Source organism: Thermothelomyces heterothallicus (genome assembly GCF_042370625.1).
Source record: "Thermothelomyces heterothallicus CBS 202.75 unplaced genomic scaffold P884_scaffold_8, whole genome shotgun sequence".
Lineage (NCBI taxonomy): Eukaryota > Fungi > Ascomycota > Sordariomycetes > Sordariales > Chaetomiaceae > Thermothelomyces > Thermothelomyces heterothallicus.
Window position 1 is genome coordinate 8,873 of NW_027192569.1, and position 13,718 is coordinate 22,590.

Consider the following 13,718-nt stretch of genomic DNA (forward strand, 5'->3'; position numbering starts at 1 on the left):
TAATCCGTACACTACGCCACATCTAACACGGCGCGCTCTAGTGTAATCCGTACATACGCGAGTGCTAATCTTATACGGCCACCATGATCCCTGTCAGGCATACCGTTTCCTGGGTCTCAGCCACATTATTCTACTCGCTAGTCCGGCCCAAGCTCTCCCAAAATACCCTAGCGTGCCGAGTCGCTGGTGTGGACCCACACCCATGTCGTCCGTACTGCAGTAATCCGTACAGTGTGCCTTGACGGATCCCCTACACGGACAACTTACAATATAATGACTACAATCCAGTGTGCTCAAGGTCTGCTAGGGTTATACGGGCGTACCAGGTATGTATGTAACTACATAATGGAACCTGGAACTAACTTTCACTCCAAGCCCCTTACTGGCGTAACTAACCCCCGAAGTTCCCAATAATAAGCAAATGTACTATCTCAAGTCATTTCAATCCACGTTTGCCCTTTCGATTTACCACTCACCCACCACCTATATTCATTCATCTCGTCCGCGTTCCCGGTTTATCGCCAGTCTCTCCATTGCGCGCATCGCCTCGCGTTTCGCAACTTGGGGTCGTTAAATGCTTCTTCACGACCACGACTACGGTAAGCGCGATGTTAATCCTTCCCTCACCCAAGTCACCTGACACGCCTACTCTTGTGCGTGCCTGCCAAGTTGGCAGTTCCAGCGGGCAAGGTCCTCGCTGAAGATCCTTCCAGCGACCTCGTTGCACGAGACAGGCTCATTTCCATTCCTGCCAACTTCCAGTGAAGCAGCCGGCGCCCGTCCCTTCTTAGAATCGAGGCTTTCTGAACCCTCTTGGTTTCCCCGAGCAGGCCAGGCAGGCGTCGCCCAGATCAGAATCGCCCGAAAGGGGCGGGGCATGAAATGGAAGCCTCTGCAGAGCCGGGTTTCAACCGGATTTTGGCGCTGTATGCGACTGCGGTCTTTTCATCTCGAGTCTCTTCTGGGTCTATTTTTTGCACCACCTACACAAACATCCCGACCTCGTCAAACGAGCGGCGAGGGTGGACAGTGCCGCAAACACACATAATCCGCAGCACCTTACCGATGCAAGGGCCTGTTTGGCCTAACAGCACCTACCTGCCTGACCAAGCGAATCCAGCGCCTCCTCTTGGCTATGAGCCAGGAAAGCTGTCCGTACAGCTAGCTACTAATTATGGTTCTTGGCCGAGGTTGTGCACAACTGTCTCCATCTTCTAACGCATCTCTGGTGTCACCGCATAGCTGCTTCTGTTTCACATCGCCGCTTCATTTGGTCCACCCGTGTATGATTTCGAAAGCAATATATTGTTAGTTAACTAACATACACGTGGTCGTTTCTAGGTAATCAAATTGGGAACAGAGATCAGAGCTCCCTGTTTCTGAGCTAGTCGTTGGGGCTCCTGAATCGCCATCCCGGCCGTGTTCGCCAGGCCAACGCTTGAGATGTGCATGGTGACGCCGCACTAGCTCAACATGACGGCATCACAGGGCCTGTTGCCCGAGACGATGCGGGCCGAGGCGGACCACGCCGAAATCCAGCGCAGGATCGATGAGCTGGCCCGTCACTATGGCATCCGGGAAAAGCAGGCGCTTGCAGAGTTGGACGAGAGATTGGCGGCCCTCAACGCGCAGTTTGAAAAGGAGAAAGCGAGGATGGAGGCTCAGCTTCAGCCGTCCCAGGGACTGCTGGGCAGCGTCCTGACGGCCCTGAGCAAGAGCAGAGACCTAGAGATTGCAGAAATCCGGAGGACGTACCAGGACAAGGCGAACGAACGAAAGAAGCTCTACGAGCAGCAGAAACAGGAGTACGACATGGAATTATACAGAGCCATCACAGCCGTCATGACGGCCGGAGTAAGTCGCTTCGCACTACAGCTCTTTGCTAGCAAGCCTCAGACCGGACGATTTGTTAATTCAATACCTGCCATGGCAGCCTGGTCTCGGCCTAGATCATCGGTCGACATTTTCATTGCCCCCTTTAGATACAACTCAGAGAGCAACCTCCATGGCTGGTATCTCGAGCAAAGCCGCCCACATTGCAACTGTTCCTGCTCCCACTTCTTTAGCCAAGGTTCCGTCTCAACCTGAGCCATCCGCGCTACTAACACCGACGGCAACAGAGGTGGATAGACAGCCGACTCCGGTCGAGAACGACGCCTCCGGGGATTCACCAACAGCATCGCCCCTGCACCTTTCTGTGCAAGTCCAAAACACGCCAACTACGCTGTTGCATCCGTCCCCGACAACAGAGGAGTATCGCAAGCATCCTCTTGCCTCTTCTGCGCAGCAATCTCCCGCTAAGCCGAATACCAGGCCGGCAACTGTTCTCGACCAGGAAAACATCCCCCCAGAGGCCCAAACCTCTCCGTATAAGCTCCAATCTTCCTTTTCTGCAAAGTTGAGCCCTCATTCGGGCTCCGCTTTGAAGCGCAAAGTCAACGGGGAGTCGAATCCTGGCTCGCCCGCAGATTCGACTGGCGTGAAGCGTGCCAGGCTCGAAGGAGTCAATGGAGCCGACGTCTCGGAAGTAGATCATCCTTTGCTCGTAGCACCCGACACGGCCTTTGGGAGATCCGTCTCATTTGAGGATGTGTATGGCTCTCCAGAGAAACCGGCACCGTACAAGCACATCATAGTCCAGTATCCTCCGACTGTGGGCCACTTTTACATTCTCAAGTGCGACGAACACGGAGTGCACTTTGGCGAGCATCCCCTTCGGGGCGCAGCCAAGCACCTAGCTAGCGCTCAGCACGGCTACATGTCCAAGGCCCATGTGACTGCTATTGAGACTCTTGGGTATCGGGTTCGCGGCTGCACCAAGGAGATGGCGGACAAGAATAACCAAGAAGTCCTGAAGGCCTTCAAGGACGGGTCCTACAAGGCATTCAACGCTAACAACCTCAGCCAGACGAAGCGCGCTGAGTTGGGCTACCCTCCGGTTGACCCCTTGGTTTCCCAGAAACCTGTCCAGCATCGCAAGCAAACGGCCGCTATCACCGAGCCCCAGCCATGCCGATTTTACGTCACCAGCGGCGGAGATCTCAGGTGCCCCGTTCTAATCCTTCCATGGGGCGACACCTCGCAGGCGGGCCTGATGGGCACACTGGCCGACACTGGCATCTTCCGCGAGTTTACTGACGACCGGAGACCACTCGGGGTGCCCAAACTACCCAAATGCTATGTCTATCGTGAGATCGACGGCAATATTGTCGGCATAAAGGGCTGGGCGAAAGGTTACGAAAACGGAGGTCCACTCGAGAGGAAACGTGAATTCCCCGTCTTGTGCGCCGAGAGTGCCGACTAGTAAGTCTCCCACACATATCCTTTCTTTGGACTACGGGCAACAGCTGATAGAAGCAGTCGTATGTGGAGTGTCGGATGGGTGAAGGCGGCTCATCTATCTCACCTCGATTTTGACGATCCCAGTTCGCGGGATATCCCCTTTGTCAGGGAGGCTTGGCATTATTTCCAGACCCGAGTTCTCCGCCGTCAGCGTGATGTTTACCCGGCCTGTGGGACTCGGCTGTCATCTGGATCCGAGAGGGAATGCAGGGAGACGCCGCTACAGTCTACAGACAGGTCGTTCCGAGACAACGTCCCAGGCTCCAGGAGTGAGGATGTCGAGATGAAGGATACGGCTTGTCTTGTTCAGAAGGAGCTCGCCAGTGAATCCGACGGGAAATCCATCAACAAGAGAACGGCCGAATCTGGAGATGTTGCCAAGGAGGGTGCTAACAATACACGCGCTCCTGGTGGAGAGGATGATCGGGCGGACGCTACTGCCAAGCCTGCAACAGCTCTCATGTCTTCTGCGCAACATATCGCGGCTCAGGCGCTGAACTTGCAGGGGCCGGTCCGCAGCGGATTCACTGCGGTCAATGCTGGCGGTGGCGCTGACAGGAGCGCCTCTCGCAGTGCTCGTGCGAGTCCGGAGTCGCAATCGGGGGATGGCTCGGTGTCGAGCACGGGAGGCGGCGGTCACAGGAGGGTATTTAAGATCCACGCCCGCAGCAGTAACCGGCCTTTCCCTAGCCAAACCCAGGGCTCGCCGTCCACGGTGCTGCCTGAGAGGCCAACCGACGGAACAATGCCGCCAAGTAGTGCTGCAAACCAATCCCAAGGCGGGGTAAGGAAGCTGAGTCCCGCCAGCTTGCAAAACATCCTTCAGGACTTCCCAGATCCTGCGGCCGCGAACCCTCGAGTTGACCCTCAGTCCCCTAAGCCAATGGGCGCGCGGCGACCTCTACCTTCGGAGCCGATTCGGATTTATTCTCCTTCGCAGCCAGCATCGTGGTCGGCCGTCGTCAATGAGAAGCCCACCCAACCGGCAACAAGCAACGACAGGGCGGGCTCCGCACCGGCACAGTTGCCACCCCAGACGAGGGACCAAGTAGCTGACGAGATACGGCTTTGGGGAACGGCGTCGGCGGCTCTCAGCCTGAGTAGACATGCCACACCTCAACCCGTAGCCGCGCCCACGCTTACACCTTCCCCAATGTCCGCCCCAGCTCCCGAGCCATCGCCCGAACCCAACCAGAGGCGGGAACAAAACGCTCCGCCTATCCAACTGCCCCCGCCAACAACAACCCTTCCACCAATCTCCCACCTCAACACCACCCCGCTCACCACGATGAATGCAAGCACGGGCAATGCCCGCGCCAACTCACCCAGCCTGACCCACGTCTCCAAATCAGGCACGCCCGCCACGGCAGGCTTCTCTAAGCCCGAAATCTCTTCCCTCACCCCGACCTTACCTTTGCCGCAAAACTGCTTTGTCCCGACCATGGACGTCTTTGACCTCGTGGGCTTCATGGACGGCAACAAGGAGCTCTTCCGGTCGGCCGAGCCTGGCCAGTACCTGCGCCTCATTGACGACCACCAGAGAGGAGTGTTCACCACTGCTTCGGACTCGCCCGTGCAACTGCGGATTGATCCGCAGCGGATCAAGTCGGCAGAGCGGGTGTCCGCGCAGGCTGGGGCAGTTTGTGTGGTCACGCTCGTCTACCTTCCTACCGAGGATGCGAAGGAGGGAGACCAGAAGGGCGAGGCGGGAGCGGCGCAAACGCAAACGCTCGTTTTTGAAAAGGCGCGGTCGACGGTGCGTGGGCTGGAGAACGGCACCCTGCATGCGAGGCGGTTGTGCCGCAGGCTGCAGGCGTGGAATCCGGCAATTGAGTGTCCGACTCCAGGGTTCGCGTGAGTTAAAACCTTTTTTTGTTTTCCTTTCAGCGTCGATTACAGGGTGTACAACCATACAGGACCAATTAAACTGACGTGGTAATAGAATGGATTCCGTTCAGTGGCGGTTCAACAATCAGGCGCCGGCGCCGCTGTCGGCCACCGAGACTGCTGCCCGACCAGGTGGGGAGAAGCCGAAGTAAATGCGACCATGGGGAACAAAAGTGTCACTTCAACAATGCGCCTATCTTCCTTCTATCCTTGCGGGAGTTTCGGGATTATTCCATGTTCTCCGCGTCGTTTTGGCCTTTTTTTTGGGTTGTGGGGGGGAAAGGTTGAAGGTTCACCGGTTTCGTTTCAATCTGGTTTTCCGGCCCACGTCGTCTTTATCGGAGGAGACATGGCGTTAACTAAATCCCACATGTAATGATACCCCGTCGCCCGATGCCGGCGATAATGACAAGAGCTGAATAAGTTGGTATGGACCGGGAGTGCCTAGGTGAAAGGGGTTTCTATGGCATTGAGGGCATTGACTCTTTTTTTTTCCCTCCCGAGGGAGGTTAACCGTTCTTTGAATGCTTAGTACTTCGTAGATTTCTTGGCTTATACATACAGACAAGATATGGATGGACCTTGACATAACACATATTAGTTTGAGAAGAAGCAACCGAGTGAGATGGCCCAAGCTTGGAAAAATGATGATGCACTGCTCCTAGGTTCCGCGGGTTGTTTGCTCGCTTGTTGCTCGGTTGTCCTTTCCGGTCATCAGAGGTGGGTTGGTTCAACATTTGCATGTGATTCCGCTCACTCTGGGGAATCTGGGGGCTGCGGCGGGGCGTGTGCGGGCCCTCATATGTGCGTGCCTGGCAAGAGCGGACCATCCCCCGCCACGTGAGATTGAGTGCCTTGTCTGCACCGTTGACCTCGGGTTCTTTTCTCTGTGCTGTTCTCCTCATGACATCTCATAATCATCCCCAACTAGCATCGCAAGTGTAACCGTACCGATAATATATTATACATTGTTTCCTGGTGCTTTTTCGGCGCTTCACGCGAAGAACACGTGCTTGCGCTCTGTTGACCAGTCCGTCAGCCAAAAAGTGTCCGGGCGCGCAGCCTATGACGTTTCGCTGGCAGGGAGCGCGCAAGCCATCCAGGCGCAGATGGACTAAGCCGACGCCCTAAAACGTCGGCAAGCCAAGTTCATGGCCGCATTTGTAAGTTCGATCTTTTTTTTCTCCTCTTCTTCGCTTTCTGGACTCGTCGCCCTCTCCGAACGAAGTCCGACATTTTGTCCCCGTCCCCAGCCAACTTTTGCAAACATCGCCAAAGCCGGGGTCTTTTCAGGGACCGGAACTTGCCGTTCGCCGCCGCGGCGATCCTTGGCGTTCGTCGTTTTGCCATCCATCATCCTTCTTCCCTCATCCGCTGTCCATCGTCCACCGTCCATCGGACCCGGGGTCTGACGGCGGTTGACACGAACCCAAGCCAAGACAAGCAAACTTGATACGGCATTTTTGAGGTCCAAGCACGCACGGATCGCACACAGGCACTGGCCGTCTGAGTGGCATGCTATGGGAGAGGTCGACGACGTAAGCTGACAAGCATACCTCACCCTCAACCCCAGGAACCGTGGCTCGAGCACATGTCGACTCCCCGCATGCAGCGCGGTGACCCCCTTGACCCGTCCATCCCCTCGCGTGACGATGGCTCCACGGTCCTCTCTGGAGCTCCAGCTCCGACATACGCCTCATTCTCCCCCGCGACTCTCAGCTCGACCGCCCCGAGTGCCACGTCGGCGGCCAAGAGGAGTACCATCCTAGTACACCAGAAGTCGCCCCTGCTGCTGGCGACACCACCACAGATCACGCGCGCGCTCGCATATAGCCACCCATTTCTGCTGCCGCTGAATAGGCTGGTCGGCCTGCTGACATGGACGACGAACGATCCGTGGGAGAGCTTCCTGCTGTTGATGGCATTCTGGGCGACAGTGCTATACGGTGATGTCGTGGTGCGCCTAGCGGGTCCGTTGGTCCTGGTGCTGGTTCTGATCGCAGGCATGTACGGACGGCGCTTCAGTCCGTTGAGCAGCAGCGGATGGAGCGAGCCGGGGCTTGGCACCGCGGACGGCACAGCCGTTGTCACCGATGCGAAGAGTACCAAGGCTGCCCGAAGGACTAAGAATCTGTCGGTCGACGGGCTGGTGGAGAAGAACGGGAGAGGAGGGAATGGGAACGCGGGAGGCGGAGGGAAAGGCGGCCACACGAGGAGCCAGTCTTCGATATCAGAGGCCACAAACACTCGGCACCAGAAGACGCTGGATGAGATTGTCGAGACCCTGCGGGAGTTTACAGCGAGGTGCAATATCCTGCTCGAGCCACTGCTGGAGCTGACCGACTTCCTCAGCACGCAGCGGACCCCGACGTCAGCAACCACTCGGCCGGCGCTCACAAGGCTGTTTGTTCGCATCCTGCTCTGCATTCCGTTCTGGATCCTCCTCACACTGCCTCCTCTCCGCGTCATCACCACCCGCCGCGTCATCCTCATTCTGGGTACCGTCCTTCTGACATGGCACTCCCGGGTCGCTCGGGTGACCCGCGTCATTCTCTGGCGTAGCGCCACTCTCCGACGAGCCCTGAGCCTCGTCACCGGCCTGGAATTTGAGGGCACAACGACGCCCTCATCGGCCGCTTCCGCCGCAGGAGGCGCCGAGACAGCGAAGAGCAGCGCCGCCTCGTCTACCAAGTCCAAATCCCCATCCCGCTCGAGCGGCACCACCATGACGGGGCACGAGTCCGAACTTACCAAGGCCCTCCGTCGCGCCCGCAGTGGCCGTGGAACGGGTGTGCGGTTCACTTTTATCATGTACGAGAATCAGCGGCGGTGGGTTGGCCTGGGCTGGACGACCAGTCTGTTTGCCTACGAGAGGTCCGCGTGGACCGATGAGCATAACAATGCCGTACCTCCTAAAGCGGAGTTTGAGCTCCCAGAGGTAGAGGACGGGAGTAACATGCGCTGGCAGTGGGCAGAGGGATCCAGGTGGAGGGTCGACGGTGTGCCTGATGAGGCGGTCGCGACAGGTGCTGATGATGAAGCTGAGTGGGATTATGATGGTCCCGGCGGGCGGATGGGTTGGGTTTATTACGATAACAAGGTCTGTTTGCAATTCGCCCCGGAAAAAAGGGGGGGTTGGGTTCCTCCCCATTTGGATATAGAGGCTGACTGATCCGCAGTGGCAAAACGGCCGGAGAGGCCAGGACGGTTGGGGTCGCTGGACCCGACGGAGGAAGTGGTACCGTGATGCCGAACTGGTTGAAGTAGATGATGAGGAGGCTGAAAGACAGCAAGCCTCGGAAAGCACCTCAGAACAACGCAAAACCCCAGCCCCGGCACCCGCAGCTCCAAGACCGCCAGCGGGCCTCAACCCGACCCCCGCCGTTCCAACGGTCGACTTGACGCCGAGCTCTCCAGACGCGTCCATGTCCCCCCCATCCTCAATACAGGATCGGCAGCGCCCGGCCACTTCCGGGGGAGGAGATCGAGAAGAAGAGCACGACTCGGCCTCGGTCATGTCTACATCGAGCAGGTCAGCGCCCTTCATGCTACGACGCCGCCTCACCGACACGTCACACCGCAGCTCCCGCAGCAGAAGGGCGAGTGTCGCTGCGAGCAGCGAGGACGACTCGGCCATGTTGGGGACCCAGACTAGGATGGCTGTGCAGGAGGCCGGCGCAGAGGCCGGGAGTTGGGGGGTTGGAGACGAGGTCAGGATGGGGTTAGAGTAGACGCTGAACAAGTTGCTTGCGGCAAGTGCGTGATGGACACAAGGTGGTTATTAGCTTGCTGGAGGGAAAACAGGTAGGAAAGATGATGGCGGTGGTGGTGTATTCTCATTGGCTATAAGAGGGCTTTCGGTTAGGGATTGCCAGGGTCATCGCATTGGTTGGGCAGCGCTCTTTGATGGATCAAACTTGGGCTAAGGAATGGTTACGAGGTCAGGGTTTAGATATGGTTGTGTGGAGATAACGGACTCAGAAGGGCGTGCGATAGCAGGGTAATGCTTCAGCCTGTCGTTAAACCGGCATGTGAGCTCTACACGTGGACGAGGGCAGTTTGTAGTGGCAGCGGAACATGAATCTGGACATCAACTTCTTGTTGGGAGATGCTTTGGCCAAGCCTACCAGGCCGGGTCACTTCGGGGAAAGGACCTATTAAGACGCAATTTGCATGTAGACATGATATGTTTACTAGTCAACGCCAAGACTCACGATCTTTGATACAAGGGAAGGCATAGAGTTGCAAAATGGCTCCCCATAATAATAATTATAGGTACAAATACAGCGTTGAATGAACGAAGAGGACAACAATCTCCGACCATGTCACTCCTACCGACGAAGGTGGTATCCTATCATAGCCTCAATGGTCCCCTCTGGGTGGAGGGGTTGGTGAGTGGTGGGGGAGAGGAGGGGTCTATTCACCCCGAGAGAATGGACATTCTCGGTGTCTGACATCCGCCGAAGCTTGGCCCAGGCTCTCCTCGATTCTGGCCAGCGTGGCTCGGTGGCCGCGCAGGAACCGACGGGCGTCGAAGCGCGAGGTGCGGGAATCCTCCATGTATATCCCCCACCGGACCGCCCTCTCGACCAGAGAGACGGCCAGGTCGACCAGGATGGAGTTGCCGTGCAGCTCGCGGGTCGAGAGCAGTCGGAGGGCGTCGTCCAGCACCCGCTGGAAGCCGACCTGCAGCTCCATCTTTTCCTCCAGTTCTGGCGACATCGTTATCCCCGCGGGGGTTGTTGGTCTTGCTGACTTCCAAGAAGATGCTTGACGGTATGTGCCTTGATCTGCCGTTTCTGGCGGTGGCTTGGTTCGTTGGTTGGCTTTGGGCTCTGCGATGCTTGGTTGTGGTAAGAAACTGTTAATTACTGCTAATTAGAGGGCGAGAAGCTGCGAACTCTGGTGAGTTCAAGAGACTCAAATATATCATCTCTGGGGTGCGTGTAAAACAACGACGTGGAAGCATGCAACATGGGATGATCACGTCGAGGTGAATCTGGACTATAAAGAACCAACTCGAGTCATGGGGCCGCTTGTTGTTTTCGTCTGGTTATGAAGACAACAAAGCTGAGAACCAAACAGGGTGGACTAAGCCAAGATAGGGAATTATCTTGTATGTACGTACTGTCATGCCATGTTAGCCTTGGCTTATCAGAACTCCAGTGTCGAGATATGTCAAGCGGACGGCAAGGGAAGCACGGTCTCTCTTATGATCTCCGGGCGAGAGCGCCGTGTCTCGCCCATCTAGAGAGAGGCGATGTACCCAGGCGTAACATGATTACGGTTTGACTTGTGATGGCCATGTGATATGTACAGAGTCGAGCAGCATGCAATAAATAAAGAAAGGCCCTGCCAGCGCACCGAGCTGTCCCTCTCGGCGACCTGCCATTGACACGTTTCAGGGGTTGGAAAGGGTGACAGACTCGCGTGGTACAGTACACTGAACGCCAGCATGCATGTGCAGCGGTCTGGTGCATACAACGAAAAACGGCTATTCATGGGGGTACGGGGAGAAGTAAGCCCATTCAAGCCGATATCTGGCCTGGCCTGGTTCTTGGCTGGTTCGCTTCCGGGCCGGAGCGCCGAGGTCAAAGAACACAAGATTGACATCGTTGAAAGGGTGCTATTTTGTTTGAGACTGCTGCATGCGCAAGGCGGACATGAACGGGGGACGTTCTGCCTCGCGCCAGTTTTAAGCCCTGTTAAGGAGGCTTGAGAGGTCCAATGGATGAGAAGACGGTGTCGCTGCTGTTTTCTGTGGAGAGCCCGCTGCTGTTGGGACACATAAGGAGACCATGACGAGGAGCCGGGAATCTTCTAATTATATACGGGTGCTCCGCAAGTGTTCCTGGTTTTGTTTGCACCCTTGGCTGTGATGCCAACCAAGGTAGTACACACAAACTTGTCTCGATCTTTAGACGCTTTGTTGTCTTTCCGCTCCGTGGCAACATAACCCATGCTCCTAGGAATGACTAATCAAAGGACACGTCAACGGTCGTTTGATGAACAGACTCAATATGGCAAAGGTGCTGTGGTTGCTGAACAGTAGCCCAAGCATCTTCAAGTTGCAGCGACCCAGGTGTCGTTTCTGCGCCATTGCTGGAGGGGAAAATCAAGCCGCATTCAAAACATGACCAATTACACAACCTGAACAGGTAGGTACTCGGGGAGGTGTTTCCAGTCCTGCATACTATTATCACGTATAATTATTATACACGCGACTTGTCCATAGAACTAAACTAAACAAAGAGGGATAGCAGGTCGGATATTGAAAAACAAACGATAATTATATTATCCTGCGGAAATGGAGGCGAAGAACTCGGCCAACTTCATGGCACTAGTTCGCTAGGTATTGCTTTGTTCACAAGCAAACATCTTACTGCTTGCCGGTCTCATTTCCTCTCCATTTCACAGATCCCTCACCATCCATACGTTGCCCTCTCTCTCCCCGCCCGGGTAGACCCGGAAGCCAACCTTTTCGTAGAACGGCACCACCTTGGTGTTCTCCCCCGCGACACCCAGCTGGATCCCCTTTCCAAACTGTGCCCCGGACGCCCTCACCGCCTCGACGAACTTCTCAATCATCTGCCTCCCCCACCCCTTGCCCTGCCACTCTTCCAGCAGGTCGATGTGCAGCATGGCCCGGTACGTCTCCACCAACTCCTTCTTACCCTCCACGCCCTCCAGCACCAGCCACTCGACCTTGTACGCCATCTGCGCCAGACATCGCGGGTTCACCCTTGCCCTGTACCCTCCTCCTTCTCCATCTCCTTCTCTTCCTGCCCCTCCATCGGCAGCGAGAAACCACGGCTCCTGCACGTCCAGCTGTTCCGGCGGCGGCACGTCCCCCCGGCACTGTCCGGCCTGCAGCACCTCGGCGACGTAGCGCGGGTAGGCGGCCGCGAGCGCGAACACGTCGGGCGTGCCGATCACGTAGCCGACCGCGTTGCCAGAGCCGTCGTCCAGGACGAAGCACGTCTCCGGCGATAGGTGCGTGAAGGGGAGGGTCCAGAGGTATGGGGACAGGCGGACTGCGTCGGCGGACGACGACAGAGATGGGGGCAAAGTAGCGCGGCACTGTTTTTGAGGCACCGGGGGGAAGAGAAAAAAAAAGGGGGGGCGAGGGTGGGTTTGAGTCAGTCAAAAGTACAGAGTAATATACGGTAATTAAATCATCGTATCGGTGGCGAAGGGAGGGTGGAGAGAGAGCAATGGGGGAGACCATCAATAAAACACTCGCCGCGAAACGAGCTCTGTAATCAAACCGGGAGAAGAGCAAGGGCAGAATAGCAGACGAATTGAAGAAATAACAAGAGGTAAAAAAAAATAAAAATAAATAAAACACAGACTGAAGGGTCGAAACTCACAATATGCTTCGCATTTTCCGTATCCTCGGGCCTGAACGGGCGGATAAAAGCCATTTTCTAAACGGAACACTCAATGTCAAGTTCGTGCCTCGATCTGGTCTTCTGCTGAGTGAGGTGGGCGAAGGATCCGTGGCTCGTGGTAAGAACCTTGGAGTCGATCTGTGATATACTTGCTTATCTTGTTTCTTTCGCACCTGTAGTGCAGCTTCCTAAGACCTTGCACTTTTAATCATTTCCTTTCTGTTAAGGGAACTAAACACTTGTGCGTCCAGTTAACACCGAACATCGCTACCCCCCCTTTTGCTCAACCCCTCCTTCTTTGTGCCGTATTGGCCTGGCAAAACCTCGGCTAGCCTAGGCCACTCGGGCCGTCCTTCCTGACTGTCGCAGTGCAGACTGCTTTCGCTGCTTTCGGTCATGTTGTCTTTTGTTGGGTGGTAGTTACCTTTGCACCCCGGTAATCAGCTCAGTGAAAATAGCTTTGGGTCCTCGAGGTCCAGTTGCCTGTTGGATTGCCATGTTTTTCCATTCTCGCAGGCAAGATACCTTAGCTATTCACATGTGCGTGCACATGTACTATATGCTCTGAGGCCCAAGATCACGCGCTCGGCCTCCTATATTCTCCCAGTAACCACACAGTCAACCCTAGCCAATACCCGGCCCACCAGCAGCCCAATCATGATGGCAACTCACCCAATCTTCTCAGAAACCCTTCATCCAAAATGCTGGGCTATGCCAGCTTCTGCAAGATGGAACCCAGCATGAACATCCATGCATCCTTCCTGGAAAATAAAGTGCCAAACCTGAAGAAAAAGCTCGAAGGAAAGGACAGTATAGGAAGAAAAAAAGGGGGGAAGAAAGAGAAGAGAACAATGACAGTGGTTTCCACTCCACGCCAAGGTCTCTGCCTTGCAAAAAGGTATCTCAAGTCATAAACCACATCTGGTATCGATAAACCGTGTCTGCTTTTCAACACTGCGCCGACCGCCCTCCGTTAAAAGAATTGAAGCCAAAAAAAAGGAAAAAAGAGAGAAAAGAGGAATCTCAAAGAGAACAAGAGCTGAGAAAGAGACGGCCGCAGAAAAGGCACGCATCGCCATCCCTCATGGTCCCACGATG

The 13,718-nt window shown here is 55.8% G+C and overlaps 3 protein-coding genes across 3 annotated transcripts; 2 read left to right on the forward strand and 1 right to left on the reverse strand.

Moving 5' to 3' along the window:
- Nucleotides 1-2,005: 2,005 nt before the first annotated feature.
- On the forward strand, nucleotides 2,006-5,381 carry P884DRAFT_276748 (uncharacterized protein; the record flags this gene model as incomplete). Its single annotated transcript, XM_069442992.1, has 3 exons — nucleotides 2,006-3,303; nucleotides 3,361-5,196; nucleotides 5,285-5,381. The coding sequence occupies 3 exons, from the start codon at nucleotides 2,006-2,008 to the stop codon at nucleotides 5,379-5,381; spliced, it is 3,231 nt and encodes a 1,076-aa protein (XP_069298361.1).
- Nucleotides 5,382-6,820: 1,439 nt separating this feature from the next.
- P884DRAFT_298839 (integral peroxisomal membrane peroxin-domain-containing protein) lies at nucleotides 6,821-8,960 on the forward strand (the record flags this gene model as incomplete). The annotated part of the gene is made up of 2 exons (XM_069444647.1): nucleotides 6,821-8,329; nucleotides 8,409-8,960. The coding sequence occupies 2 exons, from the start codon at nucleotides 6,821-6,823 to the stop codon at nucleotides 8,958-8,960; spliced, it is 2,061 nt and encodes a 686-aa protein (XP_069298362.1).
- Nucleotides 8,961-11,640: 2,680 nt separating this feature from the next.
- Nucleotides 11,641-12,653, reverse strand: P884DRAFT_197967 (uncharacterized protein; the record flags this gene model as incomplete). The annotated part of the gene is made up of 2 exons (XM_069438109.1): nucleotides 11,641-12,309; nucleotides 12,600-12,653. 2 exons carry the CDS (start codon nucleotides 12,651-12,653, stop codon nucleotides 11,641-11,643), a joined length of 723 nt encoding a protein of 240 aa, XP_069298363.1.
- Between the last annotated feature and the right edge of the window lie 1,065 nt (nucleotides 12,654-13,718).